Source organism: Tetranychus urticae, chromosome 2 (assembly GCF_039701765.1).
Source record: "Tetranychus urticae isolate SD_2017Ah chromosome 2, NJAU_TeUrti_SD_1.0, whole genome shotgun sequence".
Lineage (NCBI taxonomy): Eukaryota > Metazoa > Arthropoda > Arachnida > Trombidiformes > Tetranychidae > Tetranychus > Tetranychus urticae.
The window spans coordinates 9,434,684-9,459,351 of record NC_142959.1 but is presented as its reverse complement, the minus strand read 5'-3'; the positions used below and the strand labels follow the sequence as shown (position 1 = coordinate 9,459,351).

Here is a 24,668-nt window from a genome sequence, read left to right as displayed (position 1 = left end):
AGTTGCGTTATCTTGTTGCAAGATCCAATCCTTACCAGCATTAATTTCAGAATTTGGAATTAAATTGTTATTTAAAATTTCAATATAATCAGTTGATTTGATGGTACAGTAGGTGTTAGGGTTAAGTTAACAAAATAGGGTTAGAGTTAAGTTAATTTTAAGTGTCGCCATCTCGAGCATATTTAGTTTCTAGAGACAAGAAAAAACAATGTAATAGAAAACTGTACAAAAAAAGTTCGATTCTAATGGTACTTGAATTTATTGTTAGAGGGCGACTATGAAAAAAATCTTCAATTTGTTAACTTAACACTAACCCCTACTGTATTGGTTATTCTAACAATCGGAAGAACTCCATTGTAACAAAAAGCTCCCCAAACCATCACCGAACCACCACCAAAGTTACGCTTCGAAAAGATTTTTTTATCAGTTCGAAGATCATGCCAATAACACTTTAATGCGTCAGGGCCATCGAGATTAAACTTTTTTTCATCTGAAAATATTACAGATATCCACTCATCAGACCATGACATATGGTTACGAGCAAATTCCATCCTTTTTTGCTTATGTAATTCGGTCAATCTTGGTTTCACTTCCATAGTCGAATAATCAAATAATCCAGTCTCCAGAATTGCACGATTTATTGTTCTTGATGAAACATTTAGCTGCGTCTCTTTCAGTATCTGAGAGCACGATAAATTACCTTCAGAAGCTAATCGTCCAATCCGTCTTTTATCACGATCATTCAATAAACAAGGTCGACCTGAACGCGGCGAAGCTCCATAATTTTCTTTTAATTACAAATAATTAGTCACAACAGTCTTGGATCGATCGATTTCACTTGCTATTTGCCTATGCGAAAGTCCTTGACTCGATAAAGCCATAATTTGACCCTTTTCAAAGTCATTAAGCTCAGTTGAACGCGGCATTACGTAATTGTACAAAAACTGAAAATATCTTAAAAACAGAAAAAAATAACTAATTTTTGACACTCAGAATGAATTCCTCAGACAAAAATGACCTAGAAAACCTTCTTTTTTTCAATTTATACTAATTCTGAAAGCGCTGAGTTAATTATTTTCAAGTGGTCTTATAATTTTGTCCATCTGGTTAGCATATGTCCATGAAAAATTTCAGCTAATCCAATTGTTTACAATCTAAATTTCATGAGAATAGAAGATAATCCTTTTCCGGTGACTTATAAAGCTAATCGTAATCCCGACAATTGCCTTAATGAGAAATTATCACCAAAAAACCGAAAAAATTAGGTGGTCTAATATTTATGTCAACCAGTGTAGATATTGATCAAGTGTGGATCAAAATTTGATCTTGGTAATAATCAAAATCATCTCCTTGATCTCGACTTGTCTTTTCATTTTCATGTGTTTTGTCTTGATCTTTGAGTGGAAATTAATTTAGTTTTTCCTAAATTTCTGAAAAATGGTTGAATATCTATTCGCTTTTGGTTTTCGCCAGCGTAGAAATCTTCAAAGAAGAACAATATTACCAGAAAACGACCTTCTTGTACTGTTTGATGATTTTAATTCAAAAAAGGTTCGAATGAATAAAGAGACTTTCCAAGTGCTCATCAGATCTCATCAAAGAGGAAATAGAAATATTTGCAAAAAGAAATAACCCTGTTAGTCCCGAAACATTGATCTTATATGAGAGAAACAAGAAGTTCCTTTTTTTCATCTGTAAAATTCTTACTACGAACTTTAGTCATGTTTAAAGAGCACAAAAAACTGGAAAAAACAAAAAAAGATGGAAAACAAAACTATTTAATCAGTATCCGCCGAAACCAGCCGGCAAATAATTAACAATATTTGCTGGTTTCTCATGTCGAGAAAAAGGCCGGGCAAGATAATGATCCAATCAGACAGTTCATTATCTGACATTTGAGCCAGGTTCCTGTGATCAGCACCAGTAGTTTGACCCTCAACCCTAAAATGTAGTTGAATAACATCAGCCCTACATAATGGGAAGAGTTTCAAATTACTGTTGCTGAGTTCAAAGAACACACTGAGACAACAATCTATACAAAAAAGTGGTTGCAGGGGAAACAATAGCATCTTTTTGATGCGAAAGTTAAACAAATAGAGCATTTCCGCGAATTGTTGAAAGAAATATCAACGAAGACATCAACACCATTACCAATGTCAAGCGAATATGGAGTAACACCGGGATCATTTGCCTTGATTTCCCTCTCATTGTAATAAAAAGAAACTTGACTCCCTTGAATCCGGAATGGTTTCTGCAAAAAGAAAACAAAACAATGATTTAGCAATACTTTGATAATGTGTTCGGCAAGAAGTGGAAATGGTGTCTTAATGTGACACAAAACCTTGGAATACCAGTATGGTTTAGGTGCCTGTTAAACATTTTTCATGTTATCCTGAATAAAAAGTGAAACAAATATTAAAAATTGAAAAAGTTCTTACCATCATTTCAGGACTAGGCCTGAATGTAAATTCAACGATATTGCCTGCATTCATGTCCGTTCTAAAAACATGGTGGGTGCCAAATTTACAATTTGCCCGAAAACACTTTTGTTGGTTGAAAATATCAACATTACTTGATTTATTATAACTTAAACTAACCTTGCCATCTATCTAAATGTCCAATTTGACGAATTAGTCATGATTTACCTTTAATCTAATTTCATATCAATTTTTCACTTTTTTCACCTTTTCTCGTTTCACCTTCCAACTTCACCAATAATGACTCTGACTAATATTTAACACTTCAATCAGTCAAAGTTCATCAACATGAACTTAATAATTAATAATTAGTTTTGACCTGATAAGTCATTTCAGTGTTAACTATGAAAAACCCTTATTTTTACCTTTTCCCATACATTTCACCACATGAAGCTACTGAATCAGGAACCTCTGGTATTCCTCGATATTTCTACATATCGTTAGCTTCCTCTCATCAAGACAAATCTGTTGGTAACATTTGGTCACCTGTACGACTCATAGTTCATGAGAAAACCTCAGTTTCTCCATGAACTATGAACCCTCAAAAGTCCTAGGGAAAGTGCCCACTGTATCTCAACCATTCAACCTAATAACTTGATCTTTTCTTTAATCATTTACTATTGACCTACTCTAACTAAATACAACACCTAATTTCACCCCTTAAACCTAGAAGCTATTTTGACTCTTCAACTTGACCATTTTTACCTGCTTAAGCTATTTTCAACCTCTTGCTATCAACAATCACAAATCCCTAGAGGAACTCACATTCCTTGGTTTTCTTCCACTCATTCATCTTAACCGTCAAACAAACTCTTATTCATCGAGGACTCAAAAGGGCTGTCTTACCTGCCCTACTATAAATACCTAAAATGTCACCTTAACACTCATGGTGTATCTTTGTCTTGTATTCAGTGTTTTGAACTTAACTAGTTTTTGTATCTTTTTGGATTGTCCTCTTCGGTGTAAATTCACTAAAGTTGAATCTGTCAATTGCTTCTTCATCATCTTTAACAATTTTGAATAAACTTGTTTAAATTGAATATTTTGACTTCATGTCTGTTTGGTCTGAATATTGACCGTGTGTTTTGTTTTATTTGATTCATCTTTAACCTCATTGAATTCACCATCATAACCAACAACTTTGATTGGTTTTGATCTTGGCAAACATTCGGGTCTCTTTTTGCCAATATCTTTTGGGTACTGAAAATAATAAGATAAAATATTAGTATGAAAATTTACGATAGCGGAATTAAAACTTACTTGCACCATTCTTCAGCTAATTCCGTTGGTAATCTGTCAGTCCGTTTATAGTGAGCTTCAATTTGTCTGTCACCATGTAGATACTTACAACCAAGTCCATAACAGTAACCACGATTTACAAAAATACGACAGAAGATTACGCTAGCTTAAAAAAACAGAAATATAAATCATTATATGTTATAACAATATGTAATTTAGGACAAATGATTACTTATCAATTAATTTGAGTTGCTGACATGTTGATAGGTACTAATAATATCAAAAATTTAATGCAAATAATCAAAAAAACACCTTAAAAAGGATAGAGATGATGAATTTTGATGAACTTGGGTGGGAAAAATGTAAACTAAAGGTTTAAAATGTAAACAAATGCCTTAGTAGGGGCTATCTATTAATTTTATTTCGCTAATGTTAGCATCAAAAAAGGTGAGACCAATTTAGTTGATGTGAAATCAGTTGTTCTTAAGCACAAAGTGATCTCAGGTTTAATCTTGGTTGGTGAATACGAGCTTAAATTTTTCGGCAACTTATTGAGCTAGCATTCTCGTAAAAGTTACGATAGATAGATAGATAGCGCGTGCGTCAAATTAGAGGTCAGGTGACCTAGACTAACCAGTTGATGCGCCATTTTGTTTTTTTTGGTAAAAGCTGAAACTTCAAAAGTTTTCTTGAGAAATTTTTTTTGCATTTCTAACAAATTCAACCAATGTTGGGGTATGTTGGTGTATGTTGGGGTATGTTGGTAAATGTTGGGGTATGTTGGAGTATGTAGGGGTATGTTGGGGTATGTTGGGGTATGTTGGGGTATGTTGGGGTATGTTGGGGTATGTTGGGGTATGTTGGGGTATGTTGGGGTATGTTGGGGTATGTTGGGGTATGTAGGGGTATGTTGGAGTATGTGTGGGTATGTTGGAGTATGTAGGGGTATGTTGGGGTATGTAGGGGTATGTTGGAGTATGTGTGGGTATGTTGGAGTATGTTGGGGTATGTTGGGGTATGTTGGGGTATGTTGGGGTATGTAGGGGTATGTTGGAGTATGTGTGGGTATGTTGGAGTATGTTGGGGTATGTTGGGGTATGTTGGGGTATGTTGGGGTATGTTGGGGTATGTTGGGGTATGTTGGGGTATGTTGGGATACATAACATTATGCATCATTTGCGGTTATTGGTAATTACTGGTTAATCAAAGTTGAAACGATAATTTAATCAAACAACTCCTTCATTTAATCTTCATTTTTTTCTCTCTTATCTTTACATTTTTTATATCATTTCATAAAATTCTGCATAAATTGAATAATCATTTTAGTATTCCAATTTTTAATGTTCTGGCCAATTAGCAGAATCTGGCATACGTAAACCTAAAGTACCAGGTACTCCAACAACATCTCTTTGTCCGTCGTTTCGATGTCCAGCATTGTCCGTTCAGGATTAATTCCTTCGCTAGTCGTGTCTGTATTTTCAGGGGCACTGAAAACCAAAATCCATCCATATCCTTGAAACGACTCATGTCCAATCTTGTGATATTTTGTGCATACTTCAACAATTTATTTTTATCAATTTTTATCCGAATTATCTTATGATCCGACGAACCATTTAATTCCATTCCGCAACTTACAATCCCTTCTTTGAACTCTCTGGATTCTAAAATGGTACTAAATCCTAAAATCCTCTTTTGACCAAAATTGGTAGTACTTATTGAAATCCCCGACCAATAACTTCAGAATATCAAGTCTTAAAGCTTTCAAAAAGACAGCAATCTTTTTCAAATCGGCAGTTGAATCATCTACAGAATAACGACCATTATTAGAAGAAAAATAACCGCGAATGATGCATAATGTTATGTTATTCCAGCGCGCTTTACCACAGGTCACTGTCGAAAGTTCAAAAGAACACTTTGTTACAAACTGGAAACTTTCACTGTCAAAACAAGCTATAGCAGATGCATTAGGTTGTTTAACCGTCACAATAGAAACTTTCGGAACTGTGTAATCCATATCATCGGGTACCAGTTCGTAAAAGCTGTAAAATCCGGCTTTTCCTCAGCACTTATTCTCATAAGGTTCTTTGTTGCTGCCTTAGTACTTAGTACGCTTACAATTCCCAAAAATAAAATCTAGATCACCGCAAAAAGTATTCATAATGAATAGACTATTCTATCTTCTTTTACCAACAAACCTTAAACATTAACTGACCGAATTACCTGACTAAAAATGTTGTACCATTGAATTACTCCCGTACTCATTATTTTGATTTCGTGTCTGTTTGGTCTGAATATTGACCGTGTGTTTTGTTTTATTTTATTATGTTTATTGAATTCACCTTGATAATCAACACGAATAAAAATAGACCGTCCAAAATTTATAGACTATTTATAGGCTACCCAACATATACTCCAACATACCCCAACATACCCCAACATAGTGCAAAGCACTTCAACATTTTTAAAATATACCCCTATAAATATATCTGAAATCGCAGTCAGCTGTATTGATATTGTTGAAACAACGAGGCTTAACACTTTTCACAATGATGACTGGTTTTGATTCATTGCAATCGGATGTTACACATAATAATACATTTACACTTCTTCGATCTACTTTTCCTCTATGATGATCACCATCTTTAGTGAAAGAAGAAACTTTGTCATTTTGTAAGTGAAGCAATTTTCATAAGCATTGAGTAAGACGACAAAATTAAAATCTTGTAGTTTTGTATTCAAATTCATGTACCATTCATCAACAATAGCAAGATTAACCCAAGCAGATTGACCGACAATTCTTTTTTTGTAACACCGTATTTATTCATTGTTTTTTTGATCAAACCATGAGAAGCTTTGAATCCAACTAAATCCATTTCATCAGCAAGCTTCAGAGCTTTTAGTTGCATCAAATCATAAGTTAAAGGAATCTTTTTGGTATAACACTTTGTTATAAAGTTAATAAGACCGGTCTCAATAGGAAACAAACCGTTATCAGACGATAATCGTCTCTTGTTCCTTTTGCTTTCTTCTTTATACGCTTCTAAGTAAAAATCAGCCTTGGCAAGTATTTGATTAACTGCTGAGACAGATACTTTGTGAAATTTTTGCAATTTTTTAACATCATCACCATCAAATTCATTAATTACTCTAACCTTTTCTGCCAAAGGTAATCTCGACAATCTGATACATGTCAGAAGAACGAAGGTAATGGGGGGAAAGGGGGGTTCATGCTTAACTCTGCCACATGGTAATATAGAGTGTGTAAAGAGTTTATGCAGGGGAAAAATATCCCTTAACTGTGTATAAACAGAAAATTGTTTTTTCCCCATAAATTTAGCATAAACTTTCTATACACCCAATAGATATAACTTTTTAAAAAAAGATATCCGTGAAACTAGTGTACATGCAATTTCATTAACAATAATTAACAATAACTGACGGTAGATGGGAGCAGAATATCAATTCGTGATTGAAATTGCCGAGAAATCCCTTATTTAATCAGTGATTGATAAATGCTTAATAGAGATACAGAAATCTTTAAAAATCTCTAACCAGAACCATTCAACCCTAACCGCGAATTCCCGCCATTATCTAATTACACAAAAATTTAATTTACTGCATCAATCAGAATGTACTAACAAAGCGTTTTTGTTCAAATCACATTTCAATGTATTATTAATATTAATAGATAGAGTTGATAGTTTGGGTTAGATGATTTATCAATATTTAATTGAATATTTACTTAACTATGTTTCAACAGAAAGTGTTATAACGTGTGAATAAGACTTGATAATTCAGTATCAAGCGTTCAAATTTTATATCATTTTAGAACATGAATTAATTGATGAATTTTCTAACTTGAATTATCATGGCTGGTATATCATGTCACGAAAGTTAAATTGCTAAGCTTACATAAGTATTTTTTTCATGGAAGTTGATTGTGATATTTAATTCCTAGCTGTGCAAAGGATAAACTATTCAATATTAATTAGTTAAGATTCAACCATTGCAGCTTGGAAATCAAAGAATACTAATAGAATATTGATTTATATTAAATATTTATTTCATGTTCATGCTTATCCTTTGATTATTTCAGAGCATAATAAGTCTGAGAATCAATTAATTATAATGACCATGAAATTAACAATTAATAACTGAAATATGGGATTAAAATAGCACCATTTGAACACATATATAATCGAACATCTCGGCAATCAAAGTTAATCAACGACAACAGTAGTTAACAGTAACATCAATCTATCAAAACCAAATTGAAAATGGCTCTTCTGAAATTGGCGCTTCTTTCTCTCCTCATTGTAACAGCAGTCTCGTTAACCTCATGTCAAGGTAAGTTTGTTTTTACTGTTTATTTTTTGTTATTAATTTAATTTGATTTATTTCGCATAGGTCAATCAATAACAGTTAATTCAACTGAAACTGAAGTAGCCGATATAACTGAAAGACCAGAGGCAGAGGAGACTGAAATTGAAACCGAAACTGAATCTGAAAATGAAAACGAGAAAGAGGTGGAAAAACCTGAAAATGAAGAGAAGGAAAAACCAGAAAAGAACGAAAATGAAAAGCCAGAAAAAGACGAGAATGAAATAGATTTAGAGGACGATGCTATCCCTGAAGTTCGATGTTTGCGTAAATACAATAATCTTAATTGTACTGATGGTCAACGTAAACAAGCAATTGCAGACTACAAAATGGCTAGACAGCAGCTGATTCAAACGCTCCTCAATTCATCAAGTTTGTTGAATAGTTCATCATCAACACCAAATCTCAACAATTCATCTCTAACAACATTAACACCACCATCCTCATCACAATCAGCATCTGTATCATCTTTAAATTCCTCTGGGTCGATTTACTGTGATCGCGCAATTCAGCTTCTTAATGGTGTCGATGGATATGCACGTTTCAATGATTTGTGCCAAGCTCGAGTTTTTGGTAAAAAATACAATCCAGATTTTTGGATTAAAAAGTGCAGGAAGGCTCTTAAACGTCATTAAACAACAATCGCAGTTATAATTTGATTTTTTATTTGCCAAAGTGTATGTTCATCTTACACTGTTATTGAGCGATGCAATTGTCTATCATTATCTGGATTGGTGAATAAAATCACCACAAAATCATATCCTGGGCCCATTATTCAATCAACCTCTTCCACCTTATTATCTCAAAATTTCACAGCAATTCATATTTGATAATATTTATATTGTTATATTAATATAAACTGATTAATCTAGAAACTCTCTGTTACCTTTTGTTAATCGAATGGAATATTTATTAAATATTTTAATAAAATTGTTTTAATTTCAATCAATTCTGCAAAACTACTTTTTGTCACTTTAACATCTTTTCATTCAGAAAGATTAAAAATAAATCTTTTACTGAACTGATGAGGATCTAAAATCAAGTTGATTGTTTACTATTCCTGTATGAATTTAATCAAATTGAGAAAAGATTTGATGAGTTCCAGGTTACGAATTGAAACCCTTAGCTTCATCAACTAGCCTTTTCCATTCATTCATATCTTTTAATTTAACATCATTTCCACCGCAAACAATCATGACTAAAGGTCCATCTGGTAAATTAGGATGACTACTCAATATTTGAGAGACAATTCCCTTGTAAAGAGCACTTAATACAGTTCCACATGATAGTTCAACCATGATTCGTTGATGATCAGCAATGAGTAAACAAGCTTCCATAGCTTCTAAATCAGTGACAACCTCTGAGTAAACATTAAATTTCGGGTTTGAAGCATAATTGGCTGCTTCTTGACACACAATTACCGAAGTAAGTGTTTTGGCCAGAGTATCACAAACAATTTTAATTGGTTTGTAGTCATTTTCCGTCATCGCCTTAAAAGATCCTGAGCCTGTGGTTTCCATTACCAATACTCCAGTCGAATGCCATTTATATCTTTCCAATCCCTTCATGATACCACAAAACAGTCCACCACCACCACAACAAGTGACAATCAAAGATGGCTGAACACCATTCAAATCTCGATAAATCTCATCAATCAATGAGCTGTTACCTTCCCTACAATTAAGGTAAAAACAAAAAAATAGCACTTTAAATGTCATAATAAAAAGCCTGATTGACAAGATTAAATCTTGAATTTTTAAGTTTCAATGATATCTTCGAGAGTTTGACTCTTAAAGAGATTGCACTTTTACATGTGATCATTGCGAGATCAATTTGGTTAATCAAGTGCTCTGTAAGTACTTAAAAATATTTCTGTCTCTTCCTTATCAGCCTGGTTGGTTTTGATTGAAAAATACTCACCAAACTGCTGGATCATCAAAGGGATGGATGAATTTACGTCTTTTGGTCTTATCTGAGGCTAAATACTTGGCGTGATCAATAGATTCATCCGATCTATTCCCATAACGTACCACTTGAGCACCTTCTTTTTCAATTTTGTTAGCAATTTCTTCTGACGTGATTTTAAATATGACAATGATAGCTTTCAAGTTTAACATTCGCGCTGCATAAGCTGAGGCTACTCCAGCATTGCCACCAGAAGGGCATACAATTTCATCGTAACCCTGTTCCTTTGCCTGGTCGATAAAAAAATAAGAGTAAACAATCATTAATCCATTAAAATAATAAGCACAGAGCAAATAAAATGAATTGATAATATTGAGATTGCAAGTCATCGTTCTGGTTCACTTTTTCACCCGGCTGATACTCACTTCTAATGTAACTTACAGATTATTAATCATTCAACTCTCAACTAAGTAACGTAGCTGTATAATGGCATTTATAAATTCATTACAAGATTATTAATAGCAATTGGTAACTTACTAATTGACATGATCGACCAATTCCTCTGATTTTAAATGAGCCACCGGGTTGATTGTTATCCAATTTGAGATACACTGGTCTGCCATTGGAGTATTCACTGCAGGACAAATTTTCAACCAAAGGTGATTTAATATGAAGACTTTCCTGAATAAGTTTGACATTTTTATTAAATGAACACATTCTTAAACCGTAGATCCAGCAATCAAACCTCAGTGTGGACGATGAGACATGAAGAGAAGCTGCGCAAGCAATTAAGACTCTACAATCAAAAAGATAATCAAAAGTGCAAATAAGATAAATCTCAAACGTCAATAAATAAAAGGTTATTCATCCACACTTTAACCATTTCACATAATTCAATTTTTGACAAATCTATCAATAACTATTCAATAAAGGTTGTCGTTAGCAATGAATTAAGTCACTTGATAATCAAGACTGATTGGAAAAAAGTCCACATAAATTATTAATTACTTGTATACGTAAAAATTAGTAATGAAATTAAACATAAAAGCGAGAATCAATGAAACCTTTTACTGTTTTGAAAATTGTATATTGACAGTTCAGAAATGTATGTTTCTTGTAGATTGATCAACTTAATCACTTGGACTAATTTGGACATTAATTTGGTATAGATTGGCATATATTGATCATTTCTTAAATATTTATTAATGTAATAAATGTTTACATTTAATTGCACGGAACAAAATGTAGTCTGGATATTACATAGATATTAATATATCAATATTTAATGATACTATATTAGTGTATAAACAAATTGCTTATTTAACGTATTACATATTTAATACTCGAAAGATTGGATAAATTAACAACAAAGCTCATCTTTTTGCTTATTAACATTGAAACATGAATTAATGATAATAGTTTTAACCATAATGATATTGTTTCAATTGCCATTTATAATGTCAATTATTGTTGAAGAAATATAAATGATAATAATTTCGATGATGTAAATGACGATTGGCTTTGAAATAATATCGTGTTGCACATTGAACCATAATATTACAATATTACATTAAACAATAACAAAAAAGAGATTTATTGGCATCAATATAAATAGCTTTTTCACGTTGATTTAAGTTTGATGATTGGTCCATTTTAAATGGTCCAAACACGAACTTTTTCAGCCACAACACACCAAGAAGTTGCGTGTTCACTATAATATGATTTAACCACATGAAGATTTTCAACATTTTGTTCAATCACCTCTTCTAGTTCACCACATTTAAACAGATGAAAGTAACGATGAAGATTTGCGGGCGGAGAAGGGGTTGAAGCTGAATCATTGGAACGAATTTCATCAGATGGATCAACAATTTCATCAATATCATCATCGATAGCTTTTGGACTGGACCCAAGTGATGTCAATGATTTAGTTGTGGCAGTTGAGGCACTTGTGGCATCATCGGATTCAACAACACCAACACCTCCACCTAATCCACCAACATCAACGGTAGGTAGTTCAACTGGGCAAGGTGAAACTCCACTGATATTGGCTAGACTATTGGTGCCACTTGAGTTGATTATTCCTGGTGATCTTGGCCCTAATGAACTAGTCCTTTGAACTGATGCTCTGCCCAAAATACCGACGGCATCGACTGTTGCCAATGGTCGAGTTAATTGTTCACAAAGAGCTTCATCATCTTCCGTTGATCCCAATGAGGTGGCATCAATGTCAAGTATCACATCATCCATGAAACTGTCAACTTCATCTCCAAGTGATGCTTCAATTGTTCCACTACCAGTCCTGCATGATCTTCCAGCAGGAATTATGGTGACAAATGATTCCTCTGAATCTACACTTGGATGAGTTTCATGACCAGAAGTATGTGGAGCCAGTTGAAAGAATGGTTTGGACACTAAAAGCGAAGGTGAAGCAGAGAAACGTCTCAACCCTTGTCGGTATGAGGAACATATTGCTGGCTTGTATTCAACTGATAGAGAGCGAACTGTTTTACCATCTTTCTCGCTTTTATCATAATAGTAGCCTTCAATTGATGAACATTCAGAGGGTGAACGCGCTGATGAACTGGGAAGGTTCAACTGAAGACGCTCTTTCAATGGTGTTGATCGAGCTGAGGATGATGATGGTGGACGGGAGTTCGATGAAGCCTCTTCAAATGAAGATTTATTTACCAGAGTAACTGGTATCATGGGTGGAGGGTAAACTGGAGGGATTAATGAAGCAGTAGGATGAGATTCAGTGCCACAGCCTCCGCCACTGCCACCGCCACTACCAGAAGAAGTGCAGCTAATTGTTGCCATTTCGAGGATTGAATGGTCAAATGTATCTTCCAGTGCGTTTTGAGTGTCTTGTGAATCATTTCGGATAACTGATCCTTTTGATTCTCTTCTGTTAATTCCTAATGAATTTAGAAAGGTTATTGGATGAATTTCCGATAAACGGGGCTTATTACGGTTGATCCGATTCCTTAAAAGTCCAGTTTCATCTAGTCCATCCTCTTCATCACAAGAGGACCATGAAAGAAGACGCAACTCAGGCATTGAATAGTAGGCAACGAGTTTAGATGAGCTTTCCGATGTTGAGGCTGAATTTGATGTACCTGAGGTTGTGTTTGTTGTAGTATTTGTTGTAGTGTTGGTCGTGGTAGTTGTTATGGTACCAGTTTCAGTGCCAGTTGATTGTTGACGAGATTGTTTGGAATATTTAGATTCTAATGAATCGGAAGACAATGATTTTTGCATTATTTTACCCCAAAGTTCACGTTTTCGTTTGCTTGGTCCACCAGCAATGGATGCTGCAACAGATGAACGAATCATTAGCAGCATATCTTCCTTTTCACCTTCACCTTCAACTGTAGACCTTTTATCATCAACCTCAGCAACATCTTCTCCTTCATCATCACCATCCCTATCTTCATCATTGTCTTCAACTCCAGCAACAATTGATTCATCAAGGCTACATCCCGCTAGAACTTTAGATTTATCCAGTATTTCATCATTAACAGACTGATCAACCGAATCTTTAAGATTATCAAGCAATTCAGATGAAACTTCTGTTGACTCTTGGCTCGATAATAAATGATCTCGCAATTCATTCTCCTGTAGATTATCATCTTCATTGATATTGTTATTGCTTGATTTATTATTGGCTTCTGATTGCACTGGTCTACGGTTGGATGGTCTTCTTAAATTAACTGGAAGACTGAAACGATGTTGAGAAAGGAAACCATTTAATCGAAGTCCAGTTGATGACTTTTCCTTGGAGGGTTTATTTTTTAGTTTATGATATGGGGATTGAGAGGCAGAGTTGATGGGTGAGGAATCATCTGATTCATTTTTGGGTCCAACTGTTTTGCGAATTGGTTTTGTAATTGAATTACGAATAAGATTAAAAAGTGAATCGCGACGAACTCCTCGACTATTTCCAACCAGTGATGTTATACTGTTTTGTCGGGAAACTGGGGCTGTAGAAGGGCCAAAGTTATCTATTGCATGGGGATAAGTAGATTGAGTTGGTTCCATTTTCATTCCTGGGACAGAGGTTGATACAGATGCTGAGGCACTCAATGGTCCATGAGTTGAATGGGTTTGATTATTATGAGAAAAGCTGAGATGGAACAATGAAGCCGCTCGTTGACCAAGAAAAGGAACACCTTTGGATAGTCCATTTGGATTGGAACCATTTTTATTTTTACTCGAATCATGGTTTAATTCAGGCGAATCAGATGAAAATGGATCATTCTGGTTTCTCTCAATGTTTCTCAATTCAATGGGCATATCTTCAAGAGTTGCAAATCCTGATGTTGATGTGGTATCTCGGTTAGTCGATGATTTAGATGTGCGTCGAGGTGAATGATAAAATGTGTTTGATGATAAGCTAAACCTTTGTAAGGCTTTACGTACAAATGAATAACAAGTACCAAATTGGGAGGTTGGTGAATTACAGGATTCATAGGCTGCTTTCCGGTTAACATAATTGGTTGTGGTTGTGCTGCTTGTTGAACAGCTTGATGTTGATTCATCACTCGATTGATCACCAGTATTACCATAACGGCTTCGATTACGTTTAGAAGAGTTCCACTTAATCAAAACATCTTGGGATTCCAACTGAATAATAGAAAAAAAGAAAACAAAAATAGAGAATAAATTATTCAGTGTATAACTAAAGGTACAAACATGAGATAAATAGACTCTCTGGTAAAATTAATCCAACAAATAATAGAAAAGAGTATTTACTGAAAACTATTATAAATATATTGTTTGATCAACAAATTTTTCAACAATAGTGTTACCAATGTAATCATTTTAAGACGAGAAAACTAGAAAACTAATCCAGGCTGGAAAACCAATTTACTGCTAACAAAGCTATTATATTCAAAGAATATCAATTTATATATTTTTATCTCACAAGGGAAGTGCTTCAGGTGATGAGATTTTTTGGATTCTTTTGGGTTTGTATTGAAGAGCATGATAAATAAGCAGAAAATACTCTGACTTTTTATTCGCAAAAGCGCTGTTCATTAGGTTGAACCTTGTACACAGCACAAGAAAAGTACATATTATGGCAATATTTCTTTCAACTTGATAGGTTTTGCTAAAAAGACACAATTATCACATTTGTGCACGAATTGGTATAACTTGACACAAGTTGGCAAAAACGGGTAAAAATTGATTTCTCGCAAATTTAGATTCTGTCAGTTTGTAGGGTCATAAAAACTGAATCCATTTGTGCAATTCAAAAGTTTCTCTGACCCACAGTTAGCGAGAAAATCGAGGTCGAATTTGCAACTTTGATCGCCATTTGCTCAGCTATGGAAGCAGATTTGTTCATGTGTTTCATTTTGCTGGCGTAACTTTTCATGGCTAACGAGTTGATGCACTTATTTTCAGAAATCTAACTTTTCTTTTTCAGTAAAACCGATAAGTTCGATTTCGATTTAAACCGATCGCATTCTATAATCGTAATAGTTAGCGAGCTAAAACTTATTTTTTGTGCATAAAATTTGTTGGTTAATATCATGGATTGCATACTTTTAAAAATTGACCATTAGTTCTCTTGATTTTGGCCATTAAACTTGTAACTTTGAGCCTCGATATTTCGATAATGGCATCACCTACAGTCAGCATTCTTTCACCAGCATAATCCTTAACTAATTACTAAGACAATATGGCCAATATTAACTTGATAACTTTCCTTAAGCGCATTTGAGTTACGATATTTGGGTTGAAATGAACGAGAAACAGCTTATTTAACAAACAAAACACATCTAAACCCATTTCTTGGTAAATAAACCATTTTTCTGGTTTTATTTGCAAATGAAATGCAAAAACTGCTGCTAATGGCTCGAACATTTGAGTTAAGAGTTAAGACTAAAGAGGGTTTGCAGGGACATGAAAACTAAGCTTATTGGTTGTATTAAATACTACCTCCGATGACCAGTTTCCGAGAAAATCGAGGTCAAATTTGAAACTTCGATCGCTTTTTGTGCAATTGTGAAAGCAGATCTTTTCATGAAACTCATTTTAATAGTACTTCTTTTGATGCTTAACCAGAAAGTGGTCTTATTTTATGAAATAACGTTTTCCGTGTTTGTAAAACAGATCAAGTTTAATTTTGAGTTAAATCGATCGTTTTCTGTGACCGTATGATTTAGCGAGCTGGAACTTATTATTTGCTTTCAAAAATTGTTGGATTAAGGATGATCACAAATCATGGATTAAATACTTTTTTAAATTTATCACCTGTTCTCTTAATTTTGGCCTTCGGCCTAAAAACTTTGAACCTTAATATCACGAAGATGGTTTTCTCTACAGTCATCATTTTTTGATCAAATATTAGATTTTATCATAGAATATAATAAGTCGAAATATTGTATTGTACAAGATCCTACAGAAAAAGTTATAGCATCGTTTTAGTTGTGTTGCCAGATTCAATACTTTGTTAATAAAGGTAAATGATTATTCAAACACAAATCTTTTGAGCTAGAAGGATATTGATCATTAAATGAACAAATCAAATTTTATTCAGTATTCAGTTATATTATCTTATAGCTCATAATAAAATCTAATGATTGGTGAAGGAATGCTGACTGTAGGTGATGGCATTATCGAAATATCGAGGCTCAAAGTTACAAGTTTAATGGCCAAAATCAAGAGAACTACTGATCAATTTTTAAAAGTATGCAATCCATGATATTAACCAACAAATTTTATGCACAAAAAATAAGTTTTAGCTCGCTAACTATTACGATCATAGAATACGCTCGGTTTAAGTCGAAATCGAACTTATCGGTTTTACTGAAAAAGAAAGTTCTGTTTCTGAGAATAAGTGCATCAACCCTTTAGCCATGGAAAGTTACACCCGCAAAATGAGTTACATGAACAAATCTGCTTCCATAGCTGAGCAAATGGCGATCAAAGTTTCAAATTCGACCTCGATTTTCTCGCTAACTGTGGCTCAGAGAAACTTTTTAATTTCACAAATGGATTCAGTTTTTATGACTCTACAAACTGACAGAATCTAAATTTGCGAGAAATTAATTTTCACCCGTTTTTGCCCATTTTTCTCGCAGTACTTGTCCAATTTGTGTCAATTTGTGCACAAATGTTATAATTGAGAGAATTGAATCTTTCAAGTAGCAACCAACTATTTAGATTACTCTTAGGGTTTGTTTAAAAGTTATTCGGTTACAACTTGTACCTGCTTCGAATTTTGAAGCAATTTCAATGCAATTAGATTGTCATACTAGAAGGAAATTTCCATTGCATGATTTATTCTCCTAAGAAGCTTCAATGTATATTTTGGAATCAGCATTTTATTTCACATTAGTGATAGTGATCTGAGAACAGGCAATTCTTTCTATTCATTCTGACATTATCCTCTGGTTAAACTTGAATCAATAATTATTTACAATTGAGTTTGACAAAATATTACTTCCTTTGATTACTATTCTGAATTAGATTGAAAACAATGTTGATTCAATTTTCTGTCCAACATGAATGTCTAATGCATTAACTTATTTGGTCAATATCTTCCTTCATTATAACGAATCGTTTCAGTCAATTTAAGCTAATTTTGACCAGAAACAATACCGAAATCAATATTGAGGCTAACATTGAAATTCATATGAAAAACACAAATGGCCCTGAATGGTCAATCAAATTGAAACCATAACCCTTGCTATATTTGCTCAATGAAGGTACAAAAGATATTTATTAAACTTTAATGGTGAAAAAGGTTTCCCATGCAAATAAGTTTACAATTTGATTGATTATCAAATGATCTGTCTTGTTATGAATTACCTAAGTAATTGAATGAAACAATTAATCATTCTGAATTTCAATTGTTAAACCTTTTTTCACAACTAAATAAACAGAGTCCAATCAATTCTGTAATTACATTTCAAATGCTATTCAACTAAATTAAATCTAAAAGTCTAATCGATTTCATTGTAATCCAAAATTTACAATTGAATCGACTATTCAAACAAAATTATCACGAACATTTCAAATAATTTTAACCATTATCACAGTTATTAACGGAAAAGTTGATCATTTATAATTTATAAATTGTTTCCATTCTTTGCTTTATAAATTATTCTATTAACCATTAACCAAAATGGTTAACAATTTGTTAAAGTGTAACAATTAACCTTCAAAGGGATTGTAAACAAAAATAATGTCAATTTGAATACAAATCCAATAATCGTCTGTAAATAGAGTGTGAAGTTAGTGAAACAATTACGCTATCGATTACTATCCTCCAGTTTATTTACAATTTAATATCCAATTTTAAGCAGAGATTCAAAATGATTATGTAAATCAACTAATTGTAATTACAATCGCATTTACATCGTAAACTCATCTCCAATGATTTACAATATTATGTGTTTAAAGTTGAATTTGATCTGTAAATCTCTTTTAAAAAGCTATTCCAGTTTTAAATTGAACAGTTTAACGCAAATGACTATTCAAATTGTTGTAACAATTTAAATTTGCGGATTTTCACTTTGAATGACAAACCGATTTGACCAATTTGTTGGAAATACATTTGATGATTGTTTAGGAAAGTAAATTACAGTTGAAACAATTTGATCCAATGGTTTAAACAGATCAGACTTGGTCAACAAGGATTAGAAAGGTTTACACTGGATATTTTCAAGAAGTTTATGTTTGTCTGGTAAATAATGATCGGAATCAGCATTGAAGGAGTTTGATTGCCTCTGACTGTAAACATAAGCTGACAATTAAATTTAATTGAAATCTAGCCATTATTTTAAGTGTGCCATTCAGTTTTAACGATCAGTTAATCGATCGTTGTAAACGAATCAAAAGGTTAACCGGATTAATACCAGATAGTTTCAAGTCGAAAGTTAGGATTTGAAATTTGTCTGGTTTTCTAGCGATTAAATTAGTTCACAATTGATTTACTATTAGGTTTTTAAAGGTTATTTTATACTGAATAAATCAAATTAATTTGTATTGTTGGTGATGAGTTTTGTGATGCAAATGAGTTGAAAATGGTTTTGATTGAAATAATCAACTCAGGGAGTATTTGTGATCAGAGTTTGCATTTTAAATTAATCAAATCGTATTAATTTTATGATTATAAATTATTCTTTGTAAGTCAATCATTGAACTGGGTTTAAATATAATGGGAATTATTGTAATCAGATTTCCTTACAGTCTAATTAGAAGACAAATCTGTTAATTTTACCTCATTAGACGTAAGGTAAACCTTGATTTTATCATTAATAATTTACCGATTCCCACAAGTAAACAAGGTAATTAACTAACAATAACATTGCTTCCAAACAATCCACATTGATTTGAAATATTAATATAAATAAAAGAGTAAACAGAAAACAATTTGATTCTGTTTTTCTGGTTTATACCTAAATATTATTCATTTTACATGGACTATCATTGACGGTACACATTGAAAAGCTTATTACAAAGTAAATTATAATAGGCTAATTAAATGTCAACATATTCAGGTAATAAGATCAAAATCTGGTGATTTATTTACCAGATTGATTTAACAACCCAAACTTTTAGGACGATATTTACGAAGCAAATAACAATCATAAAAACCTGGCCAAAGATCAATCTGTTGTTTAGCATTTCCATGACTAAATGATTCTTTACCAGGTTGATGTCTTAACCTAATTTTTGTTGAACCAGGACTTCCATAGTAACCTTTGGAGTTTGGGTTGATACTTTTAGCCCATTTTTTGTGTCCATCAAAACGTTTACTTGAATCCAAATTATAACCAGGATCTAAATAAAAGGGTGAACCAGAGTGTGATCTAGAACTTGAACCCGAACGTTGAGGAGCAATTTTTTTGTATATTTTATGGTAACACAAGTCAATTAGACTTGGGATTGAATAGGCAAAATTGAATCCAAACCAAGTACCAAGAACTGAACCAGCATAGATGAAAAACTCAGGAAGGGATTGTTTAGGTTGACAGGTAGTCGTGATGTAAGGTTCAACTGGCTTTCGAAGTTCTACTTGTGAATTTGAACTTGAAATGTATTCTGAATCGGTGGTTGTGGTTATATAATAAGTATCATGACAATGAGGTTGATAAGTTATGTTGATGCAGCCAAGGACGATCGAGTCAAGCTCCGTTTGGAGGGTTTGATTTGTTATTGCATCAAACATTAATCGGTAGCCATTATAGTAACCCCAATCTGGTGAGGCCAACACTTTGGGAAAGGGTATATTGTACCGTTTGAGGGTGGCATTGGTGAGACAAAGTTCTCGAGCGTGTTCCATTGTATCAAACCGGTCACTTGCATAGTCTTCACACTGGGTTGAATACGGAGGTGGAAGTAGATTGGATCTAAAAATGTGATAACTAATGGGATACTTGCGGGATGCGTTTAACTTTAAGGTTTCAAATTTAATGGTGTTTCCTCGTGGAAGGGCCGTGTTTTTGATTAGAGCAACATACATGTTGGGGATGTGATTAATGGCCTGACGGTTCAGGTAGATGGCAAACATGGGACGGCCAATTTGAGACCGAAGATAATCAAACTCACCAAAAGCTTGATGATTGGATTGTGGACAGCCAATTGTAATACAATAGCCAAAGTCTTTAAAACGTCCTCTCATCCGACAACCCTGAGATTCCAATACAGATTGATTTACAATTGATCGTGATCCGATTTCCCATGAGTTGATCAGATGACTGTCTGGATAGAGAAGGTTGTATGTTTCATTGATTCGTAAGTTGTAAAGCACATAATGATTTATAACTGAAGCATTGACACCATAAATATCAGTGACTGTTGCGTTGTTTTCAGAGCGATCATATTTAATCATTTGTTGAGCCAAAGCGGGATAAAGTTCATTTAATTTGGTCAAGTTGACAAATTGAACAATTTCAATGCACATACAAATATCTGGTAAAACCAGCCTTTGAGGCAATGAGATTACTATTTCAGTGATTACTTCAAATTTTAGGTAAATTCGGGTTAGATGGACAAGTTGGAATAAACAACCAAGCAAACAGAAGAGTGAAAAAATACTTTTACAGATAATTAGTGAAGTTAATCTACTTTTAATTAGTCTAAATAGATTCTTATTGAACTTCATCATTAACAGTTAGTGATGAACTGAGCCACAAGCAGGAGCAATTCAAGTATCCATCTACTTTTTGGGTTTACATTGGTTTTCAAGTAAATTTGAAAATGATTGATTGTTAATTAACTTTAACTCAATCTTCTTGTACGATAATACCTTCAGTAAATTATTGATTTATAAAGGTAAAGGAAATATGGAATCAATTTGCCATTTCAATCCGCTTTGTATTCATAGACAGGTTGAACAATTGACTTGGAATTTGAATTTCAACAAAATATGAAAAATAATTTGATATTCATTTGCTATGGAGACTTTCAATTGATAAAATGTCATTATAACAAACCTTTACTAGAAACATTCATTATGAATGCTCATAAAGCCTTATTGAGTTGCATTAAAAACTAAACTCTTTGTTAGCTTTGCGGATAATGAAAGTAACTATTGATTGAAACATGTTTTTGACCAAATTTTGACAATTAATTGATGGTTAGCAAACCATTCAATTTGCTTCTATTGAAAACTTGTTGATTAATCTAAAGAAATCTTGTATCATGTCAAACTCTGGTATGTAAAAATGAAAAAAAACTGAAGCTTACAAAAAGAACTGAATAAAGAGGATTTTGATTATGGTTTATGGATTTATCTGGTCATTTCAGTTCTGAGTTTTTTCCAGCCATGAATATTTCAGTAAAAGGTGCAAATATAAATGATGTATCATTCATTTTGAGTAAAGTAAAACCCAGTAATTTTGTATTTTTTCAACCTTTGTGAGATGAAACTTCATGGAAAATTGACTTTTTTTTCACGAAAATTGCATCTTTTTATTATCATTTGCATCACAGCCAAACAAGTGATTACTTGAGCATATGTTGAACCATAAAATAAGCCCCATGTTTTATTTTAGCTGTGAAAGACTTAAATTATGATAAAACGGAGTTTTTTTAATAAAAAAACAAGAAAATCAATCATAATAATGTTTTTCCTAATATTTATAATGGAATCACTTTGAGCTTTCGGTTTGATTTTGATAAAATAAAACAGAGAAATGAATTGCAAATCATTGTCAATCATCTAAAAAAATTAGCAAAAGAAAAACATTTATCCATTCTGACAGGTTAACAGCAAGTTTAACCCAGAAAAGGTAAGAATCAATAAAGTTAAACAAAGTCTACTCATATTTGATTAAAGTGTTGAGCTGAATAAACTTTCATTATTGAATCAAATTGTCATTTGGAATGGTTGATATTTCATCCAAACATATAAAATGACAGAAGAGTGGAAAATTAAAGTAACAAAAATGGCAAACAAACCTCTCTTCCTTCAAAAGCCCAAACAGTAATCAGTAGTTTACCACCAATTTTGATGACTCTGCACATCTCTTTGATAGCCGAGACACGGCGGTCAGTTGTTGATATGTGATGTAAAACTCCGCAGCAAAGGACGCCATCAAAAAATTCATCCCTCACTGGTAAATAAATGACATCGGCCACCATTAAGTCAGACATGTTGAGTGCATTGGCAGGTATCGTATTCTGGTTACTTTTGTTGAACCAATCGGGACACTTTTCAAGGCCTAGAGTGAATATGTCCGATTTAAGGTTTAAGTATTTACCATCGCCACAACCAACATCCATAAGTAAACTGCCCAATTCAAATTCATCGTAAAGAAATTCTTTGATATGTGATCGGACTGGTGAACAAGCTCCACATTCACGAGCAATTGAACTGTAAACATCGTGGACGTAAGCTTGCTCCAATGCTAAACAACGGGATATTGCTGTTCGCTCATTTTTGCTATCATTGGATGGCGATGAATTGGGATTATGTTTATCATCACCATTATGCTGATTGTCACCATTATTATCACCATCGATTCCATGCTTATCGGTATAGGATTCTTTAGAGAATGACAATTTTCTTTCGTCTTTTTTTCTTTCTGAATCCAAATTGTTATTATCGTGATTCAATTGTTTCTGGTCCGAATAGGGTTGCGGTTGGAAGTAAAAAGATGATGATGAAGGTTGAGGATAGTATTGATAGAAAGGTGTTGAGGAATGGTTTGATGTTGTTGTTTCTGGGATTGTTTGGTGTTGAACTGAGTTTGATCGGGTTTTAATGAAGAGTGGGTTAGATGGGGATAATGATGAAGCTTCATAAACGGAGATTCCTCCATCTCCAAAGCCACTGGCTCGGTTGACTTCACCATCAATCCGATTCAGTCCAATTTTGGTGTTTAACATTAGGAAACAGTCAAGAGTTGACGAAGAAAAGGGATTTAAAGAGCGAAGAAAACACTAAACAAATTGAGTTTGATGATTCACTTGATTCACCTCTTTTGTGATTAACAAAATTGTTCAAGTAAACTGATCATAATAATCCTTTATTATCTTCAATTCACTGGTAAATAATATCAATTGCATTATCGAATGAGATTCACCGTTAAAATAAAACTATATCAATAACATTGCACATTTTGTAAAATGCAATTCATAATGTTGTATTTTGATGCAAAAAGGTGAAACAAATGTAACCAGAAGATTGATGATTAAAGATGTTGATAGCAAAAATAACAATAATAACTGTAATAATATAAGCACAATAGCAATCGTAAAAAAATAATAATAAAGGTAAATAACAATAGAGTTGTTGATGAATTATTGGTTTCCTTCAAGAAATAACAACTCGAAAGGGTTCACCTGAAATGAAGGTGTAATCTTTTCTGGACTGGGAAGCTCAAATAACCTGATAAAAATGTTGTTCAGTGGAATGGTGAAGAGGATAATGATAATATAACCTGGGAAGGAAATGTTAACATGAAAGACTGAGGAGTTTGTTCAGTATTTTGCCATCAGCCATGAACATTCTCATTTTTCCGAAATTTTTCGAGTAACATTTACAGTCAAAAAATCAGTCAGTCTGATAAGGCCATCTATAGAGCATTTTAGCAACTATTATGCTTTTACGGCGTAAAAGCATAACATTGCTTCAAGTTTACTAGACTAGTCATTGCTATTGAATCTGTTTGTTTCAAGTAAACTTTCAATGATATCTTGTTCATTCATCTTCCCTGTGATCATCAATTCTGGACATTTTATCTTCCAGGATGAGAAAGAATACTTTAATTACCTCAATCGATCAAGACATTTACAAAAAGAGTCTGAGCCAAACATTATTTCAATTAACTTGAAAACCTTTCACCTTAATCTTTAAAAGCTCTACATTCTACCTTTTTTTCATCACCTTCACCTTCATCTTCATCGTATTTATTTACTATCAACTTTACTCTAGTACTTGCATCCTTTTTTTCATTGAGACTGATGGATTTACTCAATTAATTATATTGTATCTTGATTAAGTGAACTTATTTTAGTGTTATTCAATCAAGTAACATTGTTTACTCTTCTCACTTGAAGCAAGAAGGCTAAAAATAGCATGAATCTTTAGGTTTTTGTCCATGTTAATAACATCATTTTTTCATTTTAATTACTAATTTGTAATTATAATTAAGTAGATCCAATTACTCTTTCAAACACCATTGAATATGAAGTGCTAAGTGA

The 24,668-nt window shown here is 33.2% G+C and overlaps 3 protein-coding genes across 3 annotated transcripts; 1 reads left to right on the top strand and 2 right to left on the bottom strand.

Annotated features, from left to right (window-relative positions):
- Nucleotides 1–7,948: 7,948 nt before the first annotated feature.
- LOC107360074 (uncharacterized) lies at nucleotides 7,949–9,041 on the top strand. The gene is made up of 2 exons (XM_015926696.2): nucleotides 7,949–8,063; nucleotides 8,124–9,041. The coding sequence occupies exons 1-2, from the start codon at nucleotides 7,994–7,996 to the stop codon at nucleotides 8,729–8,731; spliced, it is 678 nt and encodes a 225-aa protein (XP_015782182.1). The 5' UTR covers nucleotides 7,949–7,993; the 3' UTR covers nucleotides 8,732–9,041.
- Nucleotides 8,984–10,751, bottom strand: Srr (Serine racemase). The gene is made up of 3 exons (XM_015926695.3): nucleotides 10,539–10,751; nucleotides 10,017–10,291; nucleotides 8,984–9,770 (listed from the first exon to the last, which is right to left on the bottom strand). Exons 1-3 carry the CDS (start codon nucleotides 10,716–10,718, stop codon nucleotides 9,203–9,205), a joined length of 1,023 nt encoding a protein of 340 aa, XP_015782181.1. The 5' UTR covers nucleotides 10,719–10,751; the 3' UTR covers nucleotides 8,984–9,202.
- Nucleotides 10,752–11,181: 430 nt separating this feature from the next.
- Nucleotides 11,182–23,971, bottom strand: LOC107359601 (uncharacterized). Its single transcript, XM_015926110.3, has 2 exons — nucleotides 22,422–23,971; nucleotides 11,182–14,627 (listed from the first exon to the last, which is right to left on the bottom strand). The coding sequence occupies exons 1-2, from the start codon at nucleotides 23,349–23,351 to the stop codon at nucleotides 11,655–11,657; spliced, it is 3,903 nt and encodes a 1,300-aa protein (XP_015781596.1). The 5' UTR covers nucleotides 23,352–23,971; the 3' UTR covers nucleotides 11,182–11,654.
- Nucleotides 23,972–24,668: the final 697 nt, after the last annotated feature.